This window comes from Sceloporus undulatus, chromosome 6 (assembly GCF_019175285.1).
Source record: "Sceloporus undulatus isolate JIND9_A2432 ecotype Alabama chromosome 6, SceUnd_v1.1, whole genome shotgun sequence".
NCBI lineage: Eukaryota > Metazoa > Chordata > Lepidosauria > Squamata > Phrynosomatidae > Sceloporus > Sceloporus undulatus.
In genome coordinates, this window is record NC_056527.1 from 82,144,260 (window position 1) to 82,169,108 (window position 24,849).

Here is a 24,849-nt window from a genome sequence, read left to right on the forward strand (position 1 = left end):
AACCACTATGCCACCTCTGTTTCATCCCTGCTTTAGGGGCTAGAATATAACCATTGCAGCACATTGGATTTCTAGGGTTTTCCTATGCAGGAAAAGATTGTCTGGAAGTTTGGAGCCAGTGTAACCAATATGCTGTCCCAACTCTATTTCTCCTGTAGCTCACCTTGAGCATGGGGTCAGACATAAAAGAGAGATTGACTTTCAATAAACACCAAGGAAACTATTTTAGTTTTGAACCAAAGTCTGGCAACAGTAATAGATTGGGTCAAGGTGAACCCATTGAAGCTTAAGCCAGACAAGGCAGAAATACTCCTGGTCAATCAAAAAGTAGATCATACAATCATAGAGTTGGAATAGAACACAAGGGCCTTCCATTCCAAGCCTTGCCATCCAGGAACAAAGAATCAAAGCACCCCCGACATATGGACCCCCGACACCTGAGAAAGTTCAGGCAATAGGGATTTATCCTGTGTAGAGTAGGATTATGATTTCTTTGAAGATTCAGGCTTGCAGTTTGAGTGTACTTCTGAACTCAGCTTTGAGCCTGGAAGCCCAGGTTTCCACAACAGACAGAAGGGCTTTTGCATGATTAAAGCTACTGTGCCAATTGCACTTGTTTCTTGAGACACCTGACCTGGACACTGTGACCCATGCCTTAGCTGCATCCCATTTACATTACTGTATCATTCTGTACATGGGGCTGTTTTTGAAGAAAGTTTGTAAATTTCGGGCCCAAACAGACAGACCAAAATAAAACTGCTTTGAGTCTCTTTGGAGGTATATGCTCTTTAAATGACACACACATCTTAAGAGGCCAGAAGTTGCACCAAAGCTGGTCTTCAGTCCTTAGGGCTGAAGTGTGGCTTTGGTATGGCTTCTGACCTCTTAGGATGTGTGTGTCATTTAAAGAGCATACCTCCAAAGAGACCCAAAGCAGGCTTATTTTGGCCTGTCTGTTCAGGCCCTTCATTTAGTACAAAAAGCTGCAGTTTGACTGACATGTGGGTCTGGTTGCAGGGACCCTCAGCATAACAGCTCCATTGTTGGCCAGTTTGTTTCCAGACACAATTCAAAGTGCTGGTTATAACCTATAAATCCCTGTATGGTTAGGTCCAGGTTATTAACTTTGACCACTTACAGGTATATTTTTATAAAATAATGTATATGTGTGTGTGTGCACATGTGCACACACATATCTTCAAGCCACTTGTCACAGTAAGTTATATTAAAACAATCATCCTTCTCCAAATGAAGTTGTTAACAATCTGAGTACCATAAAAGTAATAGCTAAATTATGAACATTTAGTGTGCTTCCGACCGATATTTCCCGAGGGGGCTCAAATATATAGGAGTCTTTAGTGTCCAGTTTTGCCTGATCATTTCAGAGGGGTTCAGCCCTGCCCAACCTAGTTTTAGAAGGACTTGATTCCCTCCTTCTGGGGTCCAGGTTGAGAACTGAATTTTTTAAAATAAAGGGCTTTTAAGAGGGTGCTGTACTGTTTTAAGTGTACATTTTAAAAACTGGTGCCCCCCCCCCACCCACACTGTTAAAATAAAGGCCAGCTCCTGTCTGTTCTGGGAAACTAAGCAAAGTCAGTACTTGGATGGGAGACCACCAATTAATTCCAAGTGAAGAGTGGAGTTTAAATAGTATGTATGTATGTATGTATGTATAAATAAATAGTTAAATAAATAAATAAAAATTCAGAGGGAGAAACTTACAAACACCTTTGAGTATTCCTTGTGTAATAAAACACGTCACCAGAAGTGAACAGGCTTGAAGGCATATACAGAGAGAAGTGAATAGCTTGAAGGCACATCTTGGGATGAGGATGCTCAAGCACACACAGTCTGTACCTTGGATGTACTACAAACAGGGGAACTGCATTGAACTTGTCAGTCACAGGTAGAAATCAACAGCTCCCTTCCTGTTTTGAGAACTTTTGTTCAGGGAAAGGTGGTGGCTTGGTTTATTGAAGCCATCTCACCTCGACTCCAAAACAGTAGCTTTCTTTTAATATGGCATTTGAAATCCAGGCAATGTGAAGCTGTCACATGAAGAGAAGACTGTGGAGAATGTCCAGAGTGCTCTCCCATACATACATGGACACAAAATTAATCATATTTGTGTGAACCTAGATCCAGTTAGATCAGAAGCATGGTTCCCAGGCTGACTTGAACCTCAGACTTTTCTCTTTGGAATCTGAGCACTGGCTAAAGCATCTTTATTTAGAAAGGCATCTCCTATACTTAAAAAAAAAGGCTCCAAACATGGGAAAAAAGGCTATGACTCTGGAATTCTTCCTGCTTCTCAGCCCTCACTCATACAGCAAGCCTTTAGCCTGGAGAGGAGTGTGGGAACCTGCAGCTTCTGATAAAGGATCCCCCCTGCTTTTGGGAAGGGGGAGGGTATAAAGAATGTTGAGGAATGCTGATGAGATTAAGGAGACAAATAGAGGTAGGGAGGTGGTTGTGGAGGAGGTTGTGTGTCTGTGTTGTTGCCAAAACTTTCAGACTTGAGTGGAGGTACCACCACTGTTCTGAGATGGAGAGATAGGAAAGGGCTCTGTCTATATACAGTATATATATATGTCCAGTGCTGCACATAACATAGATGGGCATGATCCAGAGTGCCTGTAATCTCCATGTCATCTCTGGGGTTTTGGATCACCAGTTACTACCACATGCATTAGTAAAACAGGATAATGGAAGGAGGTGGACACACAGATAACCAACCAGTACTCCCTTATTTGTCCTGTGTTTGTTTTTTCCTTCTGTAAGAGAGAATGGAGGTCTCAAATTCGCTCTGGGCTTGCCTTTTCTGTAACCCGGGAAATAGCAGCACCTTTGTGGTTGAACGAGATGATAGATGACTGCTAAACCAAAGTGCATGCAAAGCAATACTAAATATTGCAGCAGGATTTGATTTGTGGGTTGCTTTCATGAAAGGGGAAGCTACCCTCTAGAATACTCTTGGCACTGTGGTGTGTGTGTGTCCTTACATCCGCCTTGGGGGTGTGTGGGAATCCTTTGGGTTGCTTGGCTCAGGAGATAAATGGTTGTCCTCCCAGCTAAACATTTGCATGTGGTGTTGCCATGACATCACTAGGGGAACCCAGGAATGGTTGTGCTGGAGCACAACTTACCAGATTGTTGGCTGTGGGAAAATGACTGATCCTGCCACAATGCATCCTCTGTGGAGCCTGCAGGGGCATTAAGTATATCCTTGGTTTCTTTTTTTATTAGTTAGGGTCGACATTTTTTATTGTACTAGGCTGGGGCTTTGTGCCTTTACTAGCTGGGTTATCATCATATACCTACAGGTCAGATTTTCCTTACACTCCTTCATGTTCATAAAATCTTACCTATTGATTTCCCCCTGTTAAGCAATCGGTAAAGATAAAGGATGCTGAGGATGCTCTGACTGTACACAGTAAAATTAAAAGCAGCAAGAGAATGCAGTGCTCACTTTCTTTCTCCTCTTTTGCTGGTCAATGACCGAATAAACTTTTACATTACATTTCTCCTCTAACTTTTTGGTTCCCAGTTGGACAATACTTCGCCAGCTTTTCTAAGTACTGGTATCTGTTCAATCACAGCCTGAGAGTGAGACTTTCCCTTGACCCATGCTGAGAGCAAGTTCCCTAAGAGCACCAGTTAACACTGTACATGTATATATTTTGCTTCCACAAGTACACTTCATTAGGTGAAGGGCGAAGAATTAAGCATCCTGGAATTCTAATACAGTATTTTGTTGTTCTGGAAACAGGAGATAAAACTTAGAAAACATATGTCCCCAACCTGCACAGAGTGGGTTGCACTAAGGATGAACTGGCCCACAGTGGGATTGAGTTTCATTGTGCCTTGCCTTTCCACATGGCTCTCAGAAGGAGAAACTGTACAAAATATATGCTTAACTTGGAACAAAGTGACCCAGTTGCAGACTCCGGCTTTTCATGGGGTAGAATGTAGGTATTTTTATTCATTTATTTTCATTAGAGAACATGCTGTTCCCATAGAGGTACAAATGAACTTATTACTGTACTGGAAAATCAAATTAGTATCAGTTGACATTTAGGTGACAAGTTCTTAGAAACACAGTATTTTAAGAATTGCCTTGCAAAGTTGTCTCATGGGGGAAAGTCTGTTCTTATTGCAAAATTGGTATTTGGAGGCAGCACTAGGCATTTTGTTGCCTATGTTGGAGCAGAAAATAGTGTGTGCTCCACCCAAGAGAAGTTCTATAGTATCCAAAATGGTCAGATTATTTTGGCACTAAAGCAAAATATCCCATATGTGTTTCTTTCTCCCTCTCTGGCAGTAAAAATGAATGACAACAAATTAAGTAACAATTTGTTGACCTTTCACAACACCGATTTATTGTGCCTGATAATGGAAGAGCCAACCCTAGATAGCCCAAAACTTATTCTCAGGGTCACATCCCTGTTTTATGCATATTAACATGAGGGATGCAGAACACAAAAGTTAAGCCTTGGGCCTTATTTTGGGGTGTAAAATCCTCATCCCCATCTGAAGAGCCCTCATCTGAAGATGCCAGCCACAGATACGAGTGAAACGTCAGGAATAAACTCTTCTAGAACATGGCCACATAGTCCGAAAAACCCATAAAAAACTTATCCCCATATTTTAAAGAGTGGCCTGAGGGCATCACATGTTAAAATGCTATGCACTAAACTTTGCATAGAGAATGTGGAGTTTATCAGACATGGGAAATTGGAAGTACAGTATAATCCAATGGCAATCTGAACGCAATCGGGTTTAACATTATTGCGTGATAGCCTACTACAAGCAAATTCGGGCAATGGAAAGTCAGTCTGAGCGCAATCATGGGGTTTCACGTTATTGTGTGATAGACTACCACACACAAATTTGGGCAATGGCATGCTATTTTCGGGCAATGGGAAGCCAGTTCGAATGGTATTCGCATTCACATAAATTTGCTGAACTAGCGAATTCATGTGAATGCATTCTGGCCCCACTTTCTTTTCATTCGAAATTGACAGAAATTCCTCATGTATGATAAAGTCCTGTGTGTCCTTTTAGAGAGGCATGATCTTCCAGTCATGAAGGCACATGATATGGCCCAGCCCAAAATATATGTTGGGATATAATTTAAAGCAATATGCATATAAATTTAGACTTAAGGTTTGTGGGAAATATAAAACGACTAACTAGTTTTGGTTTTGCAGATAGAATTGAGGAGATGGTTGGGACTGATCAATTATTGAATTCCTAGCTATATGGTCCAGCCTGAATGGTTGGTGTTTTAAAACTTTGTAAGACCTCTCGCCTTCTGCAGCAGTTTTAATTGGATTTGAGGAAGGGGGGTTGTTCTGGCATCACCCACCCAGTCACTTCTGGGAAATCCAGACTCAGTGTACAATGGGAGGGAGGGTCGTTCTTTCTCAGGCTTCTGCTGGAGACCAAGCCAGAATCTATTGACCAAGAGCCTTTGGCAAAGCTGCCATCTCCCTCCTTTGTATTCACTTGTGGCTTTTCAGTCAGCATTTTAAAAAAGACTATGAAAATGCCTGCTGCTTTTACTTCCCCCTTGGCAGGTCTTGTTGTTGAGGACAATAGCTTGGCTGTTTTGTCTTTTGTGGGGAAAGGGTAAGCTTGCAAGAGGGTGTGCTGTCTCCTTTTCACCTGGAAGGCTGTTGATGGCACTGAAAGCTGAGGAAACTGCTGTCAGTTTTGAAGGGAAGCTGTGTTATACAATCTAAGACGCGGAAGGAGCAAGAGACTCAGTTCAGCATTAAGCTTTATTTTGTTCTCAGTGGCTGGTCTCTCTTGGGGCTTGGAAAATTTGTTCACTGAGACTAGAAGTTAAGTCTGGGCAGATGAGGATCTCAAAGGTCACAGTTTTGAAGCAGGCCAGTGAGCCATGATGCCACTCCACATTCCCCAAATGAGGAAATTACATTCTTCATAGGTGCAAGTCAGTTGCATGCCACTGTAGCTCACCTTGAGCATGGGGTCAGACATAAAAGAGAGATTGACTTTCAATAAAGCATAGCATGACTTCAGCCTTGTCTGCACTTGCCAGAATACTCCAAGGGCAATCCGGAGTATCTCACAGCTGCCCTGTTCCCCCCTTTATAGCAATAGCAATAGCATTTACATTTCTATACCACATATCTGTGAACTCAGCACTCTCTAAGCAGTTTACAGTCTGTAAGCCAATTGCTTCCAGCAAGCTGGGTACTTATTTTACTGACTTACGAAAGTATGGAAGGCTGATTCAACCTTGGAGCCCTGAGATCAAACTCACAACTTTATGGCTGCAATACCGGCATTTAACCACTGCACAGCAGTGTGGCAACAGTGGGATTCAGCTCTTCCAGAGCAACAGGTAAGTTTTTTTACTCTGTTGTAAGCTTATTATGCCCTGGTGTGGGTCATGCAAATATGGTCCAGACTGCTTGCACCAAGTAGGTTTGGTGTGGGACCTGCCAAATGTGGTCCAGACTACTTGTATCAGAATTGGTGTTTGGGTCATACATTGTCCAAACAGGGTGATGCCAGAATGGGTGAGAGTGGAAGAACAGGTCTTTTGGCCCATGCACTCCAGGCTTTTTATGGTTCTGGAGTCCTACAACTGGAGGATTATTAGGAGAGCACTGCTTTCTTTCTTTCTCTTCTCTTCTCTCTTCTTCTTCTGACTATAAATAATCAATTATTGACCTCTTATCCCATTGTTGCTTAGCTACTATTTGTGCTCCAAATGTCTCATCCCAATCTGAGGCAATATTTGGTGATCAGGTGGTGCTCTGTGGGTATGGGTTGGGTGCGATTTGGGTGTGGTTTGGTTTGTCTTCTAAATTCAGTCTACCTCTAGTGGTTAAGTAAGGAGGGCAGCAGTTGCAGTCATGACTGAGGAGGGTTCACAAGAAAACAGCTCCAATCTTTTTTTTCCCCTTCTCTGTCTGCCAATAGAGGATTACTTCTTTTCCTTTTTTAAAATAAGGGGGAATAGTGAAATAGTGGCATGCCAGCATCAGGGGTACCAAGGGCAGAGGCTTAATTTCATGATGTCTTTTTTAATTCCTCTCTGTATGGCATCATTCTGGCAAGACAACAGCCTGAATGTGCACATGCAGCAGGATGACTTACCTCAGGTTCTGTGGCCAAGCGGAAAAGCCAACCAACTGAAAACCAGAAAGATAACAGAATGTTGCAATCAGGAACCTGCTCAGACCATATAATGGAAGACCAAGAAAAGAGCAGAGAGAGTTAGTTATTTTCAAAAGCAAAAAAAACACATACGTGGCATATGCAGGGCTTTAAATGAGAATACATGCGAGATATGCTGTGGGACAAGGTATCACAATAGCACAATCATGACAGTTTTTTAAAAAAAATCTATGAAAGAGCTCATGAATAAAGTTTACTGACCACTGCCATTGTGAGAAAACAAACAGGTCAAGGATGAGAACACAAATGTGGGTACCAATTCTTTTACATTGCTTTGATGGTGCAAAAGTACCATTGTCTTTCCCCTATCTTTCTATGTAAGGAGAAAGCACGTTTCACACAGAACTTTTGCACTATAGAATTATAATTCTTAAGGAAAAAAATTCAGAGGGAGAAAATTGTCCTGTCTAAGCATAGGATGGCTTCAGCCAGATCATGCCTCAGTTTAAAAAACCTTTGACATTAGTGCTGATCCATGAAATCACTATAAACAGCCCTCCAAAAGAATGGAGTGAGTGGATGTGGAAGTGGCAGCGTTAATGAGAACTCTGGCTTCCATAGAGCAATTTGGAATAGCCCGGGGTCTTTCTTTTATATCTGATTCCTTGGATGTTTCCACTTCTTTCTACTTTTGTCTGTGGGAAAGCCCATCTCTGTCATCCTACTTCTGTGACAGTTGTTGCAGGTAAGAATTATAAACCAGGTTTAGGGAACCTGTGTCCCTCCCCACCTGCAGATGTTTTGGACTACATTTGAACTATGTATGCCCTCCATTCTCCTGTACAATTGCCCATGCTAGTTGGGTCTGTTGGGAGTTGATGTGCAAAACATCTGTTGGGTCAAATAGTCCCCAGCATTGCTGCATGTAAACAGGTGTCATTGAAATAAAAGGCCTATGTTCCTTTCTGGTGTTTTAAAGGCTAGCACATTTAGTCTATCTTGAGCTTTTGTGGATTAAACCCCACCTCCTCAGATGTAGCATGACTGACATTAGAAAAGACAGTGATCAAAAACTAGTGGGAGAACACAGCAGCTTCCCAGGGGATACTGTCACTGACCTTAAAGTAGCCACTCCTGAGCAGAGAAGGTTCAAAGAGAGATCAGAGTGACAGACTGTCTGTTTTCCAGTTCTGTTGCCAGAAGTTTGAATTGAGATGCTCGTTTCTTATCACACAACATGTGTTCATAGGCTTACCAGTGGAATGTTTTTGCTTATCAGCAACAGTTTGGTGAACAACCAGTGTTAAGAGTGTAATGTTGGAGGGAGTGTTTTCTGCATGTCATTTCCTCTCTGACTTCACCACTGGCCATGGCTATATTCCTTAAGTACCTGATCACACCTCCTCCATCTAATGAAATGGGCTGTAGTTCATTATAATGGTATATTAAATTAGTTTTCAAGGCACCACAAGATTTGTGTGTGTGTGTGTGTTGTTTCTCTGCAATAGACTAACTTGAGTATTCCCTATTTCTAAGAACTGTTGGTACTACAAGGCAGCAGAACCTGTGGAAGTGGTCTTGTTGCAGTCCTAGTACATTCAACTTGGAAAAGTTACTATTTTGGTCTATGGTTCCCAGAATCCTCCCCCCCCCCCGCCCTGCCAGCATAGTTAGGAAGAAAATCTGAACATACTAGTTTATTCTGGAGGGACAAATGCTGTGAGCATCTATATCAGTGGTTCTCAGCCTTCCTAATGCCGCAACCCTTTAATACAGTTCCTCATGTTGTGGTGACCCCAACCACAGAGGAATGGTGTCTCAGTTCTTAAGACCATTGGAAATATGTGTTTTCTGATAGTCTTAGGCAACCCCTGTGAAAGGGTTGTTCGACCCCCAAAGGAGTCACAACCCACAGGTTGAGAACCGCTGATCTATATCCTTATACTCTGCATTTTTCAGTGAGTGTCTTGACCTCATCACTTCACCAGAGGACAGGAGGCAGTGGATGGCCTGCTTATCCAATTTCATAGGAATTTCATAGGATGGTGTCCTTGGTGGCTGCTCCCAGGCTCTGAAAATGCCTTCTCAGAGACTTTACACTGGTGCTCTCCTGTCCTTTTGTAGTCCTCCTTATTTTGAGCCTTGAGGGCTGACTGCTTAGGCAGAAAGGGCCTTTCATGTGCTGTGTTGATTATATAAGTTGTTCTTCTTTTTAATGCTCATGCTTTTAACTGCTTTTAATTTTACTGGCAGTTTAACTATATTTTTAACTTTTGTTTGATGCAATGTTTTAGCTGCATTTGTTTTAACTTTTGGAATCTACCTTGAGTCTCAGATTATAAAAAGCAGATTATTATTATTATTATTATTATTAGTAGTAGTAGTAGTAGTAAAGCAGGATATATTAGTAGCAGTAGGAGGAGGAGGAGAAGTATTAGTAGTAGGGGCAGCAGTAGCAACTGCCATCTTCTTGACCTTGCTTCTGTTCTCATACACTGTGCCTAAGACTCCTTGCAAAAGGAGTTATGACTCTCTTTCTCTATTATTCTTCAACTTTGTCCCTGCATGTGCGGTGTCACACCTGCTCTCAACAACTTGTTTCTATACGTGTTCCCTTCCAACGCATCTCAACCATTGAGCTGTGCCAGAACTTTAGATCTAAACTGTAAGAATAAAGTGAAACAGCTGTCCTTAAGAAGCGCATCAGCACAGCACCCTTTCCTCTTGCTAGTGACATACCAAGATCTGGATTGCATTGTACAGAGCTAGTTTTGTTCCTGATCAAAAGAGTGAGATTAGATGGCTTCTTGCACACATACCCTCCCAGTATTATCAGATTTTGTGAATTTGGCTGAGCTTGTGCAATGGCTATAGTGTGTTTTTCAGATTTTCTGCCACCTTGGCTGCTCTGATCAGGCCTTGGCATAGCTATCCCTACATGATGCCAACAGAAGGGGTGGGGTGGGCATCCAATTTCCCCCTCTCTGGAGAGAGCCATTGTCTCTGTGCTATCTCCTAGAACAGAGAAGCAATGGAGTCCATTCTGGGTTGTAAAGGGCAGCTGTTTGTTGCAGCTCTTGGCCTAGCAGGAGAGTGATAATTTGGCTAAACAGGGAGAATGGTATGGCAGCCAGCTTTGGGAGAGCAGCACTGCCGAAGTTCTGTTCCAAGATGAGGGCAAAGCTAGGCATAATGATAAAGACCCAGGCTTCTCTCCAAAACAGCTTTTGCATGTCAGCTTCTCCCCCGCCTGCCTGTAATACCACAACCAACTGATGCAAATACTGAAGCCACAACATTTTGTATTTACATTCTACGTGTTTTCTGATAAATTGTTGATTGCTTTTAGATAACTGTATATTTGTACTTTTATCCATTTTTTGTATAGTTTTTAATCTGTATTGTTTTAGAAATGTTGTTAGCCACCTTGAGTCTCGTTGTTGGGAGGAAAGCAGGATATAAAATAACAACAACAATACATTTACCTGCCTTGTCACTGCCAGCGATAAGGAGTCGGATTGAAAAAATGGAAACCATTGTTGTAGCATCTAGACATGACTCAAGTACACCAGCTTTTATGGAAGGGGAGCTGGCTTTGGTGGCAGCCATATGCTCTGCATTAATGTCTACTTTCACCCCCCAAATAATTCTTCCATAGTTGGTACAGTGGGCCCTCCCCTTATGTGGGGGATCCGTTCTGCATCCTCCCGTGTAAGGCAAAATCTGCCTATGCTCGAGCCCCATAGGAGATAATGGGGTGCGTGCATATGGTGGTGCAGCGCACGTGGCATTGTTTATCTCCCTGCATGGCTTCCGCATAAGCTGGAAGCTGCGTAAAATGTGTTCATGAATGGTGCGGGCGCACTGTATTAGGACTCGGCCTTGCAATGCTCATACTTCTGGAAAGATCTGGATCTTGCTATTCCTCAGCTATGCTGTAATGGAAGTGAGAGTTTGGAAAGTTCTCTCTCTCTCTTTCTCTCCTTTCTTTCTTTCTTTCTTTCTTTCTTTTCTTTTTCTTTTGTGGAATCACAAATCCCAGAAATTTTACCACAAATAATATGCCTTTTTCTCATCACTCATGTCCTGATGCAATCAACCATAAGTTAGCATTCATATAGACCCAGGAACCTTGTGCCTCAGGTTATCTGTCCTTAGGAAGTACTGATCATTGCTTACTGTATTAACTGTTATGAAAGTAGTGTATAACACCTAGCAATGGAAGAAAGTTGCACACTTTAAGGCGGCTGGAAAGTGTTCTAAGCCCTAAGGAATTATCCAGAAAATTTTCCTGTTAATATAAGGGGAGATGTATAACTGTTGCAGTTTGCCCAGCAAGAGATTACCTCTCTGTTAGCCTCTTCCTCACATCATAAGCAAGCATGTTTTCTTTCACCCCTCCAGGAAGATGAACTCTGTACATGCCGCTAAGCTGAAACCTGCAAGAAAGCTATAGTGTCATGGCTCTATTGCTGTTAACTGAAGCATTTACAATTTGCCCTCAAAATGTGCCTCAAATCAAAACATTTACAGGTCAAAAGACTTAATGTTCCCATCTGCATTTGAGAGGAATAGATATATGTATTGTTGCTGAATCCTGCCTTGGCAGAATAAATAATTGCAGCGTGTTAATTTATCACCTCTGCTCTGCATCTTGGCACCTATTCTGTGAATTCAAAAGAAGGTGGGTGACTCTGCTTCAGGCTGTCTGCTAGTCATCCTTTCCTAATAGAAGGACTGTTCTTTCCAGGCTTCCCAGTCAGTTGTCAAATGTTACTGATGCACCATTTTGAAGTTGCAATGCAATTTACTCTCTCTGTTATAATTGTCCTCATGATACTGCAAGACCAGTGAGTGTACCCACTTTACAGATGGAAATTAAGAAGACAGTAACTTATCTGTATGAAATTCATGGTGTTGCCATAAGTCAACAGGTGACTCAAAGGCACACACAACTTATCCAGTGCTGCAAGACTGGTTGCCTCAAGATTGATGTTTGTTTCCACTTTAAAGATGGGAGCTGAGAGGTGGAAACCTGACTAAGGTCACAAAGTAGGAGTTGGAAGTAGACAAGAGTACCAAGTATCTTACAGATTTTAGGATCTGAAAGACTTTCTATCCCTCATTTCGAGATGTGGGATTGTGGTTCTTCCACAGAGCAAACATTTGAAAAGAATAAAAGTAGTGGTGTTCTTTCTTCATATCTTCAGTGACTTTGGAAAACCTAAGCAGGAGGGAAGATTCTGTATAGATATCACCGTGTGTGTGTATTTCTAGAAATCTGATTCTTAACTTACTCTTTTACTGTTTGAACAATAAGAGCCACTGGCCAGGCCCGTATTTTAAAGCACTATTAGTGCTACAATGTCTGAGCTTTTGGGTTCTTCAGCACAAAACTCTCAATGACAAGGCCCCTCTTCAGACTTTCTAAATCTATCAGTTAAACATGTAAAGTGGTTGACTGTGCAGGGCAACTCTGCCCTCTCCATCTCTATTTCTGTTTCCCTCTACCTGTGGAGGGTCAGTGATTTAAATCGGATAAAGGGCCTCCATGAACTGAAGAGGCTTTGTTTGTTTGTTTAAAGTATTTTTGTAACTCCTCCAAGCCCACAAGAATTCCCAAAGCAATGAAGAAATAAAAACAGTTAAAAACAATAAAGATTGTTTGAAAAAATTAAGAACACATTAAAACAACCTTTTAAAAACTCTTAAAAACAACTCTAAAATCTAATTTTAAAACAGTAAAAACAGAGCATTTTCTAACATGAAATGCCATGAAATGCTCTGTTTTTGCTTGCCCACCAGAGGCTTAAAAGGGATGGGGCCAGCCTAACTTCCTTGGGTAGGGAGTTCCACAGCAAACAAAACCAGCATAAAATATTACATTTGTACCCTTAATACTTAGCATTTACAGTCGGACCTTCTTATACACTGATGATTTTTTTATACATGGATTCAAGTATCCGCGGCTTGAAAATGTTAAAAAAAAAAGTATAAATTTCAAATATCAAACCTTGATTTTCCAATTTTTATAAGGGACACCATTTTTCTATGTCATATTTAATGGGACTTGAGCATCCACAGATTTTCTTATCCACGGGGGATCTTGGGACCAAACCCAAGTATATAAGAAGGGTCCACTGTACTGGTAAACATTTATGGAAAATATTTGAAAGTATAAGTCCCATAAACTCATTTTAAAATGCAGAATGTTCAGATTCTGAATTGGAAAGTGTTTCAGCTTTGCATGAACCCGCAAGTTGAAAGACTTAAGTTCTTAAGTTGGAATTGCCTTTGTATATCTGAATAAGATAGAGGTAACTCTAAAATCTTCTTGAGTTAAAGATTAAATGCCATGTTTAGTCCAGAGGCTAAGCTACAGTCTCTCTTTTTCATGCAGGTTCAACATACTACGACAATGTCCGCCCACTGGCCTATCCTGATTCAGATGCTGTCCTAATCTGTTTTGACATTAGCCGTCCTGAGACCCTAGACAGTGTCCTTAAAAAGGTAAGCTTGTTAAAATCCATTGGTGCGGGTGGGATGTTGTAGTCTGGAGTCTTGCCATTTTGGAAGCAAAAACAAAACAAACAAAAATGATTTCACAAGTGCCATCTTGTTGAGTGAGCAAGACCCTTTGATTGCTCCAAAGTGGTTATCATGCCACAGTCTGCACAGTCTGTGGTGTCCTTTGTGGAACTTGTGTTCCTGGGGATGGTGACTGTGTAAAGCAGAAGTGGATGACACACTGGCTGAATGTGCCCCTGCCTCTTTTTAGGGCTCTTCAAACCACACAGAAATTACCACCATCTCACTAAAGTTTGGAGGCATAGTGGTAGCAGAAATTTTAAAAGCGGCATTTTTCTTTAAGAACAAGAAACATTCCTTCAGCACATTAATTTTTTAAAAAACATTTATAAAAGAAAGCAGAAAAGTTGCATATGAATGCAACATGTATCTGTGATGTCTCACCAAAAAGAGAAAGGGAAGAAAAGAAAAAGAGTTATTTGAAATAAGATGTATTTCTTACCATAAAGTATCATTCCACAAGTCCATATGAGAAACAGGAGAGGCTAACTATTGACTTTGTTGACAGTTTAGGCCAAGATTCATAGAAATCATCCAGTTGTTTAAGGATGTCTTTTATATAGTACTCATAGGTTGTTGTTTTTTTTCTGCCACTGCCATATGTGCTGTGTGATGCAACACTATTTGCATAGAAGAAATCCCCATGGTTGTTATTGCTACTGCTATGCCACTGACATCTGATGGTGTGGTGGGAGAGTGTAGTCGTCAGAAGGCTAGAGGAACACAATGTGGCTGTGCACCCCTGAAAGCCTATTCACTGCAATGTAAAAGTTCAGTGCTCAGTGTAATGTTCAGTGTAAAGGTGTAAAGGATCAGATCTTTAGTGGATATGTGTTTCGGAGCAGGAGAATGGAAGCAAACCGTTTCATACAGTTGCAAATTGAACAGTCACATCATGTGCACATTTGTTGCAGAGAGGGATAAGAGACATTGTTCTTGCATGCTATACCTTGCACATCTATTTGAGCGACATTGGCTCTTCCAGACTGGTCTACTGAAGCATGAGTTCTCACAATAAAACTCCTTGCGTTGTGCTAGTGTAGGGTAATTTAAATTTCCTAAGGCAACAAAACATGGCTTACAGAGATGGTCCTATGACTTGGAAGGGCAGACTTTCTCCTTTAATTTCTAATATTTTTTTAGAGTTGTAATTCCATACGAATTTATCCTAGATAAGGGAAACATTGGAATAGTCAAAGAATTCTCATATCTTGGATCAAATAATGATCTGAATGGAAACTGCAGTCAAGAAATCAGAAGAAGACTACTATTGGGAAGAGCAGCTATGAGAAAACTGGACAAGATCCTAAAGTGCAAAGATATAACTCTGAAAACTAAAGCAAGGTTTATCCAAGCCATTGTATTCTCCATTGCCATGTACGGCTATGAGAGCTGGACAGTGAAGAAAGGTGGTAGAAAGAAAATCAACTCATTTGATGTGGTGTTGGAGAAGAGTGCTGAGGAGACCTCAGTCAAGAAGACAAACAAATACTGTAGGTTCTAGAACAGATCAGACCCAAACTGTCTCTGGAAGCCAGGATCACTAAACTGAGGCTGTCGTATTTTGGCCACATCATGAGAAGGCATGAATCATTAGAAAAGACAATGATTTAGGAAAAGTAGAGGGCAGTAGAAAGGGAGGAAGATCACATGCCAAATGGTTAGACCCAATCAGGGGGATGATGGGCCTGAGCCTGCAGGGCCTGAGCAGAGAGGCTGAGGGCAGGGGGTCTTGAATATGTATCATCCACAAGGTTGCCATGAGTCAAGCTCAACTCAAGGGCAATTAACAACAAAAACAACAGGTTCCAGAGCCCCTGGCAAGATGTCAAATGCAAGTTCTCTCTTTTTAGATCAGAAAGATGATGCCCATTGTCTTTCAGCTGTTTGATTTTTTGAACATTGTGTGGGTTTAACTTCTTGAAGGAGAAAAAAGTGAAGCCTGGATTTGAGCTTGCCTACAAGGTGTGCCTTTGGGCCTGGAACCCTTTCAGCCAAGTGTCACACTTAGTCCTGACTGTATGCTCAGTGACCTTGTCTAGACATTTAGCCTTCTAGAAACTCTGTATGCCACCCCTGTTTATTAAAAAAAATATTTTTATCATTGCCTTTCCCCTGTTCTGTTTGCCTCCAGTGCATCTGTGTTGCAGTCTTTCCAGAGGCTTTTGTGGAAATGTGTGTATGTGTGTGACCATGTGGAGGGTGGTTTGATGCACTGCTTAAAACAAATGGATGTCCCTCAGGACCTCTCTTTTGAGCAGTCTTCTGCTTCCCTCCAATGCACATTTTGTAGGCTTGTGTGGGTGAAGACAGTTCCTCTGGCACTGTGAAGTAGATACCAAAGGTTTAGCTTTTTGATACTGCAAGAAACAGCTGTGTGTTTGGCCCCCACCTCACCCTGCTGCATTGCAAACATACCGGGGTTGGGAGCTCTCATAATCATTGCCTGTCGGATGCAAACTAGGAACCAGCTTTTGATTTCCACAGAGCTTCACACAGCTTGTAAGGCCAGAGGGAAGGAGGGAGTCTCTTGGGACTCTAGAATAAACAGCTTTATATAAACTCAATTACTATTGAGCTGAAATTCGCTGGGGCCTCCAAGGTGACCCAAATTTGGTGCCAAGAAAGCTGAATTCTGAAATCTGTGTAAACTATGCAAATAAGCAGATTTTCCTGTATTTGCTTTTATGTATTCATTCATTCCTTTGTGGTTTATTCTGCTTCTGTGAGTCATGGGTGAGAGGTACAAAAAGTTATTTCATATTTTGAAGCTTTGTTGTTCTGTGCCTTCTAGTCGTTTCTGATTTCTGACAATCCTAGCAATGTACTTGCTATTGCTAGGGCAAACCTGCCATGGGGTTTTCTTGCTGAGATTTGTTCATAGGGGGTTTGCCGTTGCCTTCCTCTGGGGCTGAGACAGTGTGACCAAAGGTCATCCATTGTATTCTACCTTTATCATAAGGGGCTTGCTTTATCAAGTCATGAATAACTACAACAGAGATATTCAGACTACTGAACTATTTTGTCAAGAGGTTATTTCTGTTTTTGGATAATACAATGGTGATACCATGGAATTCATACAGTGGTCATGGAATAAGGATATTTCTGAGCATATACAGAAAGCTGAGCCACCATTCTCCCCGCATCTATTATTTAAGTGCCTAAGCACCTTAGAAAGCTCTGCAACATTTTTTTTGTAAAAGGAATATGTCCCTGCCTGAAAGGCTGCAATCTAAATTTTTAGAGCATCGCATTTCATTTTTATGTACTACATATTGGCAAGCGTTGCCACCCTACTGTCTGGAATACTGACTGTCTGCACTGCTGCTGATGTATGGAATCTGGCATCAGATAGCAAACATTGCCAATTGTGCCTTGTTGCGCTTTTAAAAAAGAGATGCTAGCCATCAACATTGCAAAAGGAAGCAAGGCTTTTTGGTTTTTTAAAAAGATGAACTTGGAAAGCAATGGGGCAGTCAGGATGGAAGTCTGTGGAGATGAGAGGGCGACTGGGCCAAACTTGTTACCAACTGTTTTAACTCCATTTTTAAAACCTTTTCTGATTTTTTCCCCTTGCAGTGGCAGGGGGAGACACAGGAGTTCTGCCCTGGTGCCAAGGTGGTGCTAGTTGGTTGCAAACTGGATATGCGCACCGATCTAAACACATTACGAGAACTCTCCAAACAGCGCCTTATACCCGTCACACATGAACAGGTGATTTGTTGTGTTGTATTTTGGAACTGGAATGTACTAGCATTCAATTGATGTTGTGTTGTTGTGTGTCTTCAAACAACAAGTCATTTTGGAGTTGCAGTGACCCTAAGACAACTTTATGACTGGGTTTTCTTGGCAAGATTTGTTCAAAGGGGGGGCTAACATTGCCTTCTGATGCTGAGAGAGTGTGGCTTACCTATGGTCACCCAGAGCATTTCCATGGCTTATGAGGGATTTGAAATCTCGTCTCCCAGTGTCCTAGGGCTTGGCTTCACAATTTAAATTTTCATTTTATTCTAATTAATTGTGATCTGGCCACATGCAATTTGGAAGCATTTGAGCATTTGGTAGGACTCCACAGACTTTGCAGAAAAGGAATTTGCATGTTTTTGCTAGAGTTTCCATGAGGATGTGTATTATCGAACATGTGGTTGGCCATCTACTTCCCATGGATTCACCTGGCTGCACATGTTTGGCAGAGGGAGGGCCAATAGATGTAAATGTGTGCAGAAAAGTGGAGACAACGAAGTGACAATGCAAATATGTGAAAATCCACAGCAATTCCCATAATACACTTATGTGTAGACTAGATCCTAGGAGTTTATTACATGTGAGGAAAATTGGGAGTTTAAAAAGGCAATATCCAGCGGTATTTGCACGATCGTGGTAAAGATTTTCACACCCATTGCAATCAAAGATGACTTATGTTGGGAATAATCAGCAACAAATCATTCATGGGAAAATCCATGCAAGCACTGCTGGAAAATGCCCATTTAAGCCCTCGATTTCCCCCATATGATAAAAGTCCCTAGTCCAGTACTCAAACCGCTATATTACAGTGGCTCTGCTGCAAAGATATGTAGTAGTGAAATTGACCATAAATGCCTTGTGCATGTAAAACACATTTGTAAGTAATGGGAAATTATTAGTCTTCTATCAAAAGATGTGACAGTCTAGGGATTGTTTGTGAACTATCCCCCACCAGGAGAAAGACAAAAGAATGCTTTCCAGCAAGAAGTAGATGGAAGGCTGCAAATTGGACTACAGAGGAGATACCTCCAGGCGACGTAAAGAAAAAAGACAACCCCACATATTCAAAGCCAGAGCATAGATGGGCTATTTTTTGGAATATAATTCACAGACCTCCCCAGTTATCATGACCACTGGGTATGTTGTATGGGTTCTTCTGGAAGCTTTCCAAGCTCTGCTCAGGGCGGCTAATAATTCTGAAAGAGGAATCTTCCTTGCCAACCCATGTGAAATCATAAGGCTCTTATTTTAAATGAGTTTTATTATAGTAGATCAGTGGTTTGAAATGTGTCCTGTGCCCCACACCCCTATGAAATGTTTTATTAATGTTTGCACCTCTACAAAACTAATAATTGCATTTGAAGATTAAGAAGTCTAATTTATAATTTTTGAACCACAAACTGAATGACATACAATACTGCAGGTAAAAAAAGCGTTTAATTTGGTGCATAAAATGCAAGTCTAAATTGAGCAATTAGATTCTAAATTATTCAGAAGAAAATGAGTGATGATTTGGGACTCGGCATTCAAGGATGCAAGCCACTCTTTTGTTGTATCCCCTAAATTCCACCTCGCACCCTCTGGGGATGCAGACACCCCAAGTGTGGAACCCTTATGTAGGTTATGCTTTCCAATAATTCCTTTGTATTCTTTTTTTAAAATACAAAGTACTGTCCTGCGATCTACTCTATCATTAAGGGAGCAAGCAGGACCGAAACCTAGATGAACAAAGCCAAGCCTGTACACTCAAAGGCTAATGCCTCAAATGACCAAAGATTATGTATTTTATTTATATATTTCATTTATATGCCACATTTCTCACAGAAGAGACTCAAGGCAGCTCACAGACAGATAGAAGGGACAAAAAGGAAGGACTATGTCTTTCAAGAGCAGCCCTACCACCAGAGAACTAGTGGCACAGTGATTAAATGCCAGTACAGCAGCCAAAAAGTTGTGAGTTCGATCCTGCAGGGCTCCAGGTTGACTCAGCCTTCCATCCTTTTGTAGGTCGGTAAAATGAGTATCCAGCTTGTTGCGTTCAGTTGGCTTATACATTGTAAATCACTTAAGAGAGCGCTTAGCACTATAAGGCAGTATAGAAATGTATGTGCTATTGCTACAACTAGGCAGAGTGAGGTGGAGCTGCATGTTAGGGAAGAGGCAGTTCCTGGCCAGCTGTGTTGGTTGGAGGCCAGCGCTGCAAACTCCTTAAACCAGCCTGCCAACCTCAAGGGAAAGGGAGGGTCATATCCCATCTCCAGTTTTCAGAGAAGATATTCTTGCTAGTCCATTTGGCTTATTTAGGTGGAATAGATGGAGATGAAGCACCATTTTATTTTTCACCTCAAGCAACAAAATGTTTTGAGCCAGCCTTGCCATCATGCTCTCCTTGTGCCAAATGTAAGTGTTGGGCCTTGAAGGGTGCCAGTTGAATGCTAGAACACTCCAGTTCCTCATGGAAACTCTTCATGTTTTGTGTGGGTTTTTTTTTCCATTGTGGCATCTGCTAATGTGTTTTTCTCATCTCTTCCAGTTTCTCTCACCCCCATCCCCCTCCTGCCTCACTTTTTTGGGGAAAATCTTATATCCACCTTCTAGGTAAAAACAAAGAGCTAAAATTAACTGCTAGCTGTGATGTTCAAGAAACACATGGAGTAAAAGTGTCTGGGAGAGATGGTGGGTGGAGAATGTCTCACAGCAAGGAAGAAGATGTCTCTCTGCGTAGGAAATGCTGTGAGATTTGTGCAAGTATTTTAGAGGACTCTGGGGGAGGGTCCTTTGTGAGAAGTAGGAGATGAGAAAAAATGGGTAGAGAAAAAGAAAGGAAGAAAGCCAGTGACTACAAGGCAATAATGGAACTAACATGTTGATGCCTTTTCCCCCCTCAGGGCAGTATGCTGGCTCGGCAGTTGGGCGCGGTGGCCTACGTGGAGTGTTCTTCCAAGGCGTCCGAGAACAGCGTGCGGGACGTTTTTCATGTGACCACCCTGGCCTCTGTCAACCGTGTTCACAAACACCTCAAGCGCAGCAACTCAAAGCGAGGGCTGAAGCGGGTGGCACAGATACCCGGGCGGACAGACTTGTTGACTGACTCTGAGATCCGCAAGGACCGGGCCAAGAGCTGCTCAGTGATGTGAGAGAGGAGAAGACCCCGGAGGGACTGAAGTATAATGTTGCCTGTCTTGTTCATATCTCTTTGTACAGTAACTGGCCCCAGAGTGGTCCTGCAGGCCACATTCCTGAAGATGTAGGTCTGAAACAATTAAGCCCTCCCTTGAAATGAGTAGGTTGGATAGGGAGGGATCTGCCTGAAGTTGCTGTGTGTATAGGGAGGACTTCTGAATGGGCTAGTGTTGCACAGGACATAGAAATGCTCAGGTAGCAGACATATATCCTCCAAAGAAAGGAGCACATCAGTGTATGTGGCACAGCAGGGGTTAAATACTTCAAATCCTCTGAAGAGTTATTATTTTGGAGCTAGTTTCACAAGCATAGATGTCCAGGCAACCGGGTGTCTGGTATTTTTGCAGCCATGGTGTGCGGCAGTTGGGCCACACACATAGCATGTGTGTGCCTGTGTGTGTGTGTGTGTTTGTGTCATGTATGCACAGGTAAGGTGTGGAGTCGGCGCTCATGTTTGAGGCGAGTCATAGAATAAAAATAGAATAAAAGAATTGTGGAAGGTTTATAGGAGACGGTAATAATTTGAGTAGATAAAAAGTGGTGTCAATTTGGCAGAGTAGGATATTGGGATTTGGCTATTTGGTGTTTTGTCAGGGATTGCTTAAAATGCACTTAAGATACTCAGATAACAGGGCGATTTTGAGCGCTTGAAACAGTTTTGGTTTCTTGAAGCTGCACTTCCCAGAATCCGCTCAACCTGGATAGCTATTGGCTGGGAGATTCTGAAAGTTATAGTCCAAAAATAACATTTCTCTGGCCATTTTACTATCTGAGAGACAATATAAATGGGACACTGCCTGGAGGGTAGTTAAACTTTTTTTTTGCAAATAGATGGTGCTTCTAACCCCTCCCTCCCCTCATGACACCTAGGCCGCTGAGAAGCCATATCTGCTGGAACCATTCCCTCTTTCCCTGTTCCATTGGCAGCACACCCAGTCCCACACTCTGATGCCTTATGTTTGGTTGCATGGCACCTGTGTGTGCCTTGCTGGCTTCCTATGAAGCAAAAGGGGGCCGTTTACCAGTCCAGACCCATTCCAGCACCACGGGAGGAGGCCATTGTCCCTTCTGCTTCTTTGTCCCTCTCAAACACAGTTCTGGTGATGCAGAAATGCAAGCCTGTTCTAAAGAACTGTCCCAGTGACTGACCCAGGTGGTAAATTAACCATGAAATTACAAGCCAGAAAGTTTTGGCAATGCATGACTGTTTCATCTTTTAATTCACAGTGCTGCTGCTGCTGCTGTGTGTGTGTGTGTGTATGGTATGTTGTGTATTTTCTTTGTACCAAAGAAGACTCCTTTGGAGATATGGGGAAAGCTTTTTTCCCCTCAAACACACTTGCTACCTGCTGAGGATGCTTTAGCTGGAGATCCTGCACTGAGCAAGGGCTTGGACTATATGACCCATGAGACCCCTTCCAACTCCATGGTTCTATGATTCTGGGACTCTGTTTGAAGTCCTCCTAGGATAGGTTTGAGCACAGCAACTCCATTGTCTTGGTTTTTAAGCAAGAGCTGAAGTAACCAGACTTGTCACTGGTAACTGGCCCTACCACTCTGGGACCTCAGGAGCCAGGACATAATTATTTGATGCTGTGGAAATGCAGCCATGTAAATTCCTCTTGAGATTATTTAGAAAGATGTGTTGGTAGGCAGTTGCCCAAGTATGTGTGCTTATATGTGTATGTGTGTCTGTGTTGGATGGAAACCATGGAGTAACAAATCACCTTAAAGTTTATTAAGGAGCCTAGCAGACCAGAGAGGCCAAGCCAGTAATTGCTGTCAATGGACAAATCTGTGATGAGTGGAGCAGGCAGAAATAGCTGCTGGTTATCAGCACAGGACCTGAAAATGAACTGAGTTCACAAGATCAAGCAATCTTGTTCTTAATGAGAAAGAATGTTTCAAAGGAATTTGATCAGGTATCCTAATGGACCTGGGAAGGCTGTATTTAAAGAAGGAGTCTCACCCTGAAACGATGGCCCTTCCACTTGGACCATGAACATCAGTAGCATCAGTTAAAGCCCTTGATGGATAAAGTGCATTTTTCCAAAAAGAGAAACTGGTTAAGTTTCACCACTACTCTACTTTCTCCTCCCTCTTGATGCTTTCTCGAGAACTCTTTTGTGCAGCCAGTACATTTGGTAAAATACTACAAAGTGGTAGTTGGTTTTCATTTCTGGCCTGGAATGCCCTCTTGAGCAGCCATCGGTCCTACTGTGGTGGGAAAAAAAAAGCACTCTCCGTGTGTTTGTTATAATCTGAGCTGATCCAGGCCCAAGACCTAGCATTAAAAAGAGATCTTGGGGCAGAGATCTTCCCCCAGGTAAGCTCTGAGCAGTGAAGGGACGTGAAGGCTTTTGGCAATGGAGAACCCTTGCATCAGACAAATAGGAAATTACATCTTGTGTGCTGAATACAGTAGCTTTAGATCAGCTTTCCCCAACCTAGTGTTGGCCCAAAACTCCCATCATCCCACCTGCTCCCCTCCACATCCCTGTATTTGCATACCCAGAGATTGTGTCTTCTGACTTCTCTCTTTCAGATTGAACCACAGTAGATGGTTTGCCTTCTCTCAGAATGGCCTGTTTGGTGCCCCTGCATCCCTGGTTTCACACACAGGATTATCAGAGGCTGCTTGTTCAGCCTGTCTGCCCCAAATGGCCCAATTGTTCAAATGCTGGGTTTGAGCACAGCAACACCATTGTCTTGGCTTTTAAGCCAGAGCTGAGCAGCAGCTGGTGTTCTGGCATTCCTCTTCTTAAGCATGAACTCCGTCTGGGATTTGGACACAGGTTATTTCAGGCTACGGTCAAGTGCGATTCAACTAGAGGTGTCAATCTTTGTTTCTTCCATACCTAAGCATATCTGATCTTTTTTTCCTTTAAGTGTGTGTTTGAGACAGGGAGAAAGATGGTGTGGAAGGGAACTTGGAATTATATTTCCTCTGACACGGAAGACTTTATTTCCTGAACCGTTGTAAGGTGAGGGGGGGGGGGGGAAGAGAGAGACTGCCAGGAAAATTTGTGGATCACTAAAATGAGGGGAACATGTAAACACCCCACCATGTTGAGGAATCCATCACCCTTCATTATTGGCCAGGTTGCCTGGGGCTGATGGAAACTGGAGTCCTTACAACAACCACAATTCTGAATAACCTGTTGCTCCCATCTGAAAACCCTGATTTTGGTGGTGTTTGAAAAACACATTAACTGAGAACTGGGAGAGCTTCTCTCCGTGCATGCATTATTGTACATGCGCATGTGCATGTACAATGCGCGCGCACACACACATCTCCCAGCAATGCACATTGTTAATGCTAATTTGATAGGTGTTGGCAGTTATAAAGTATTGTGCTGTGTGCGGGAGAAAAACAGGTCATTCATTTGGCATGATTTGCCTGCTAAACCACATAGTTCCTCAGAGTTTAAGTATTTCGTCATCAGCACTGCAGTATTAGTATTGAGCTTCTAATACATAAATTATCTTCCCTGCTGAGATTTAAAAAAACTTATTAAAAGAATGATTCTTCCTTATTGAGTTATATGTTCCCTCCTTATTCCTCAATAGCTTCTTAATGCTGTTTTATATTCAGTTTGTGCTCCAAATCTGGATGCAATTGAGACTGAAAGAGCTACACATTTGCCAGATCTTCTACTTTCTGTCTCTTTCTTTTTGGTTTCTAAATTACTGAAAACATCTTTCTGTAGACAGGTTCCAAAATTAGTTTAGTTTATTCAAAACTGACGTAGATGTTTTTTTCAACAGCAGTAAGTGTGGATAGTAGCATAACTGTGTGGTCAACGTCCACCAGAAGTCATGCTGGAGAACCTAGATTTTTCTAGGCATTTGTAGTTCCCCCAACACAATTCTGTGGTGAGCTTCTGGCAGGTGTTGACGATATTGTTGCTCCGGAGGACCTAGAGATTCCTAGAGAGATGTTCTTGGGTTTAAAAGGGGGGGCCTTAATTTGTGGTTTTTCCACTTTCATGGGGGCCCTGTCCTCCTAACCCAGCAAATGTGGAGGGCTCACTGTATTTTGGTGGCTGCATGCTGGTGATAGGTGGGGTCAAAGCCAGTAGTAGATGGGCCAGAAGGAAAAGTGGGCAGGGTGTCCTCTCCCTCTTTTTCTGTCTCCCCTTTTATATATTTCTCTTTATCCCTCCCTTCCTACCATTC

The 24,849-nt window shown here is 42.2% G+C and overlaps 1 protein-coding gene across 1 annotated transcript in view; it reads left to right on the forward strand.

Annotated features, from left to right (window-relative positions):
- Window positions 1-24,581, forward strand: part of RND2 (Rho family GTPase 2) — a 44,087-nt gene extending 19,506 nt beyond the window's left edge. Inside the window, exons 3-5 of the mRNA XM_042477637.1 lie at window positions 13,556-13,665; window positions 17,323-17,457; window positions 20,376-24,581. Of these exons, the coding sequence (XP_042333571.1) occupies window positions 13,556-13,665; window positions 17,323-17,457; window positions 20,376-20,624 (494 nt within the window). The 3' untranslated portion in view covers window positions 20,625-24,581. The remainder of the gene's footprint in view (window positions 1-13,555; window positions 13,666-17,322; window positions 17,458-20,375) is intronic.
- Window positions 24,582-24,849: the final 268 nt, after the last annotated feature.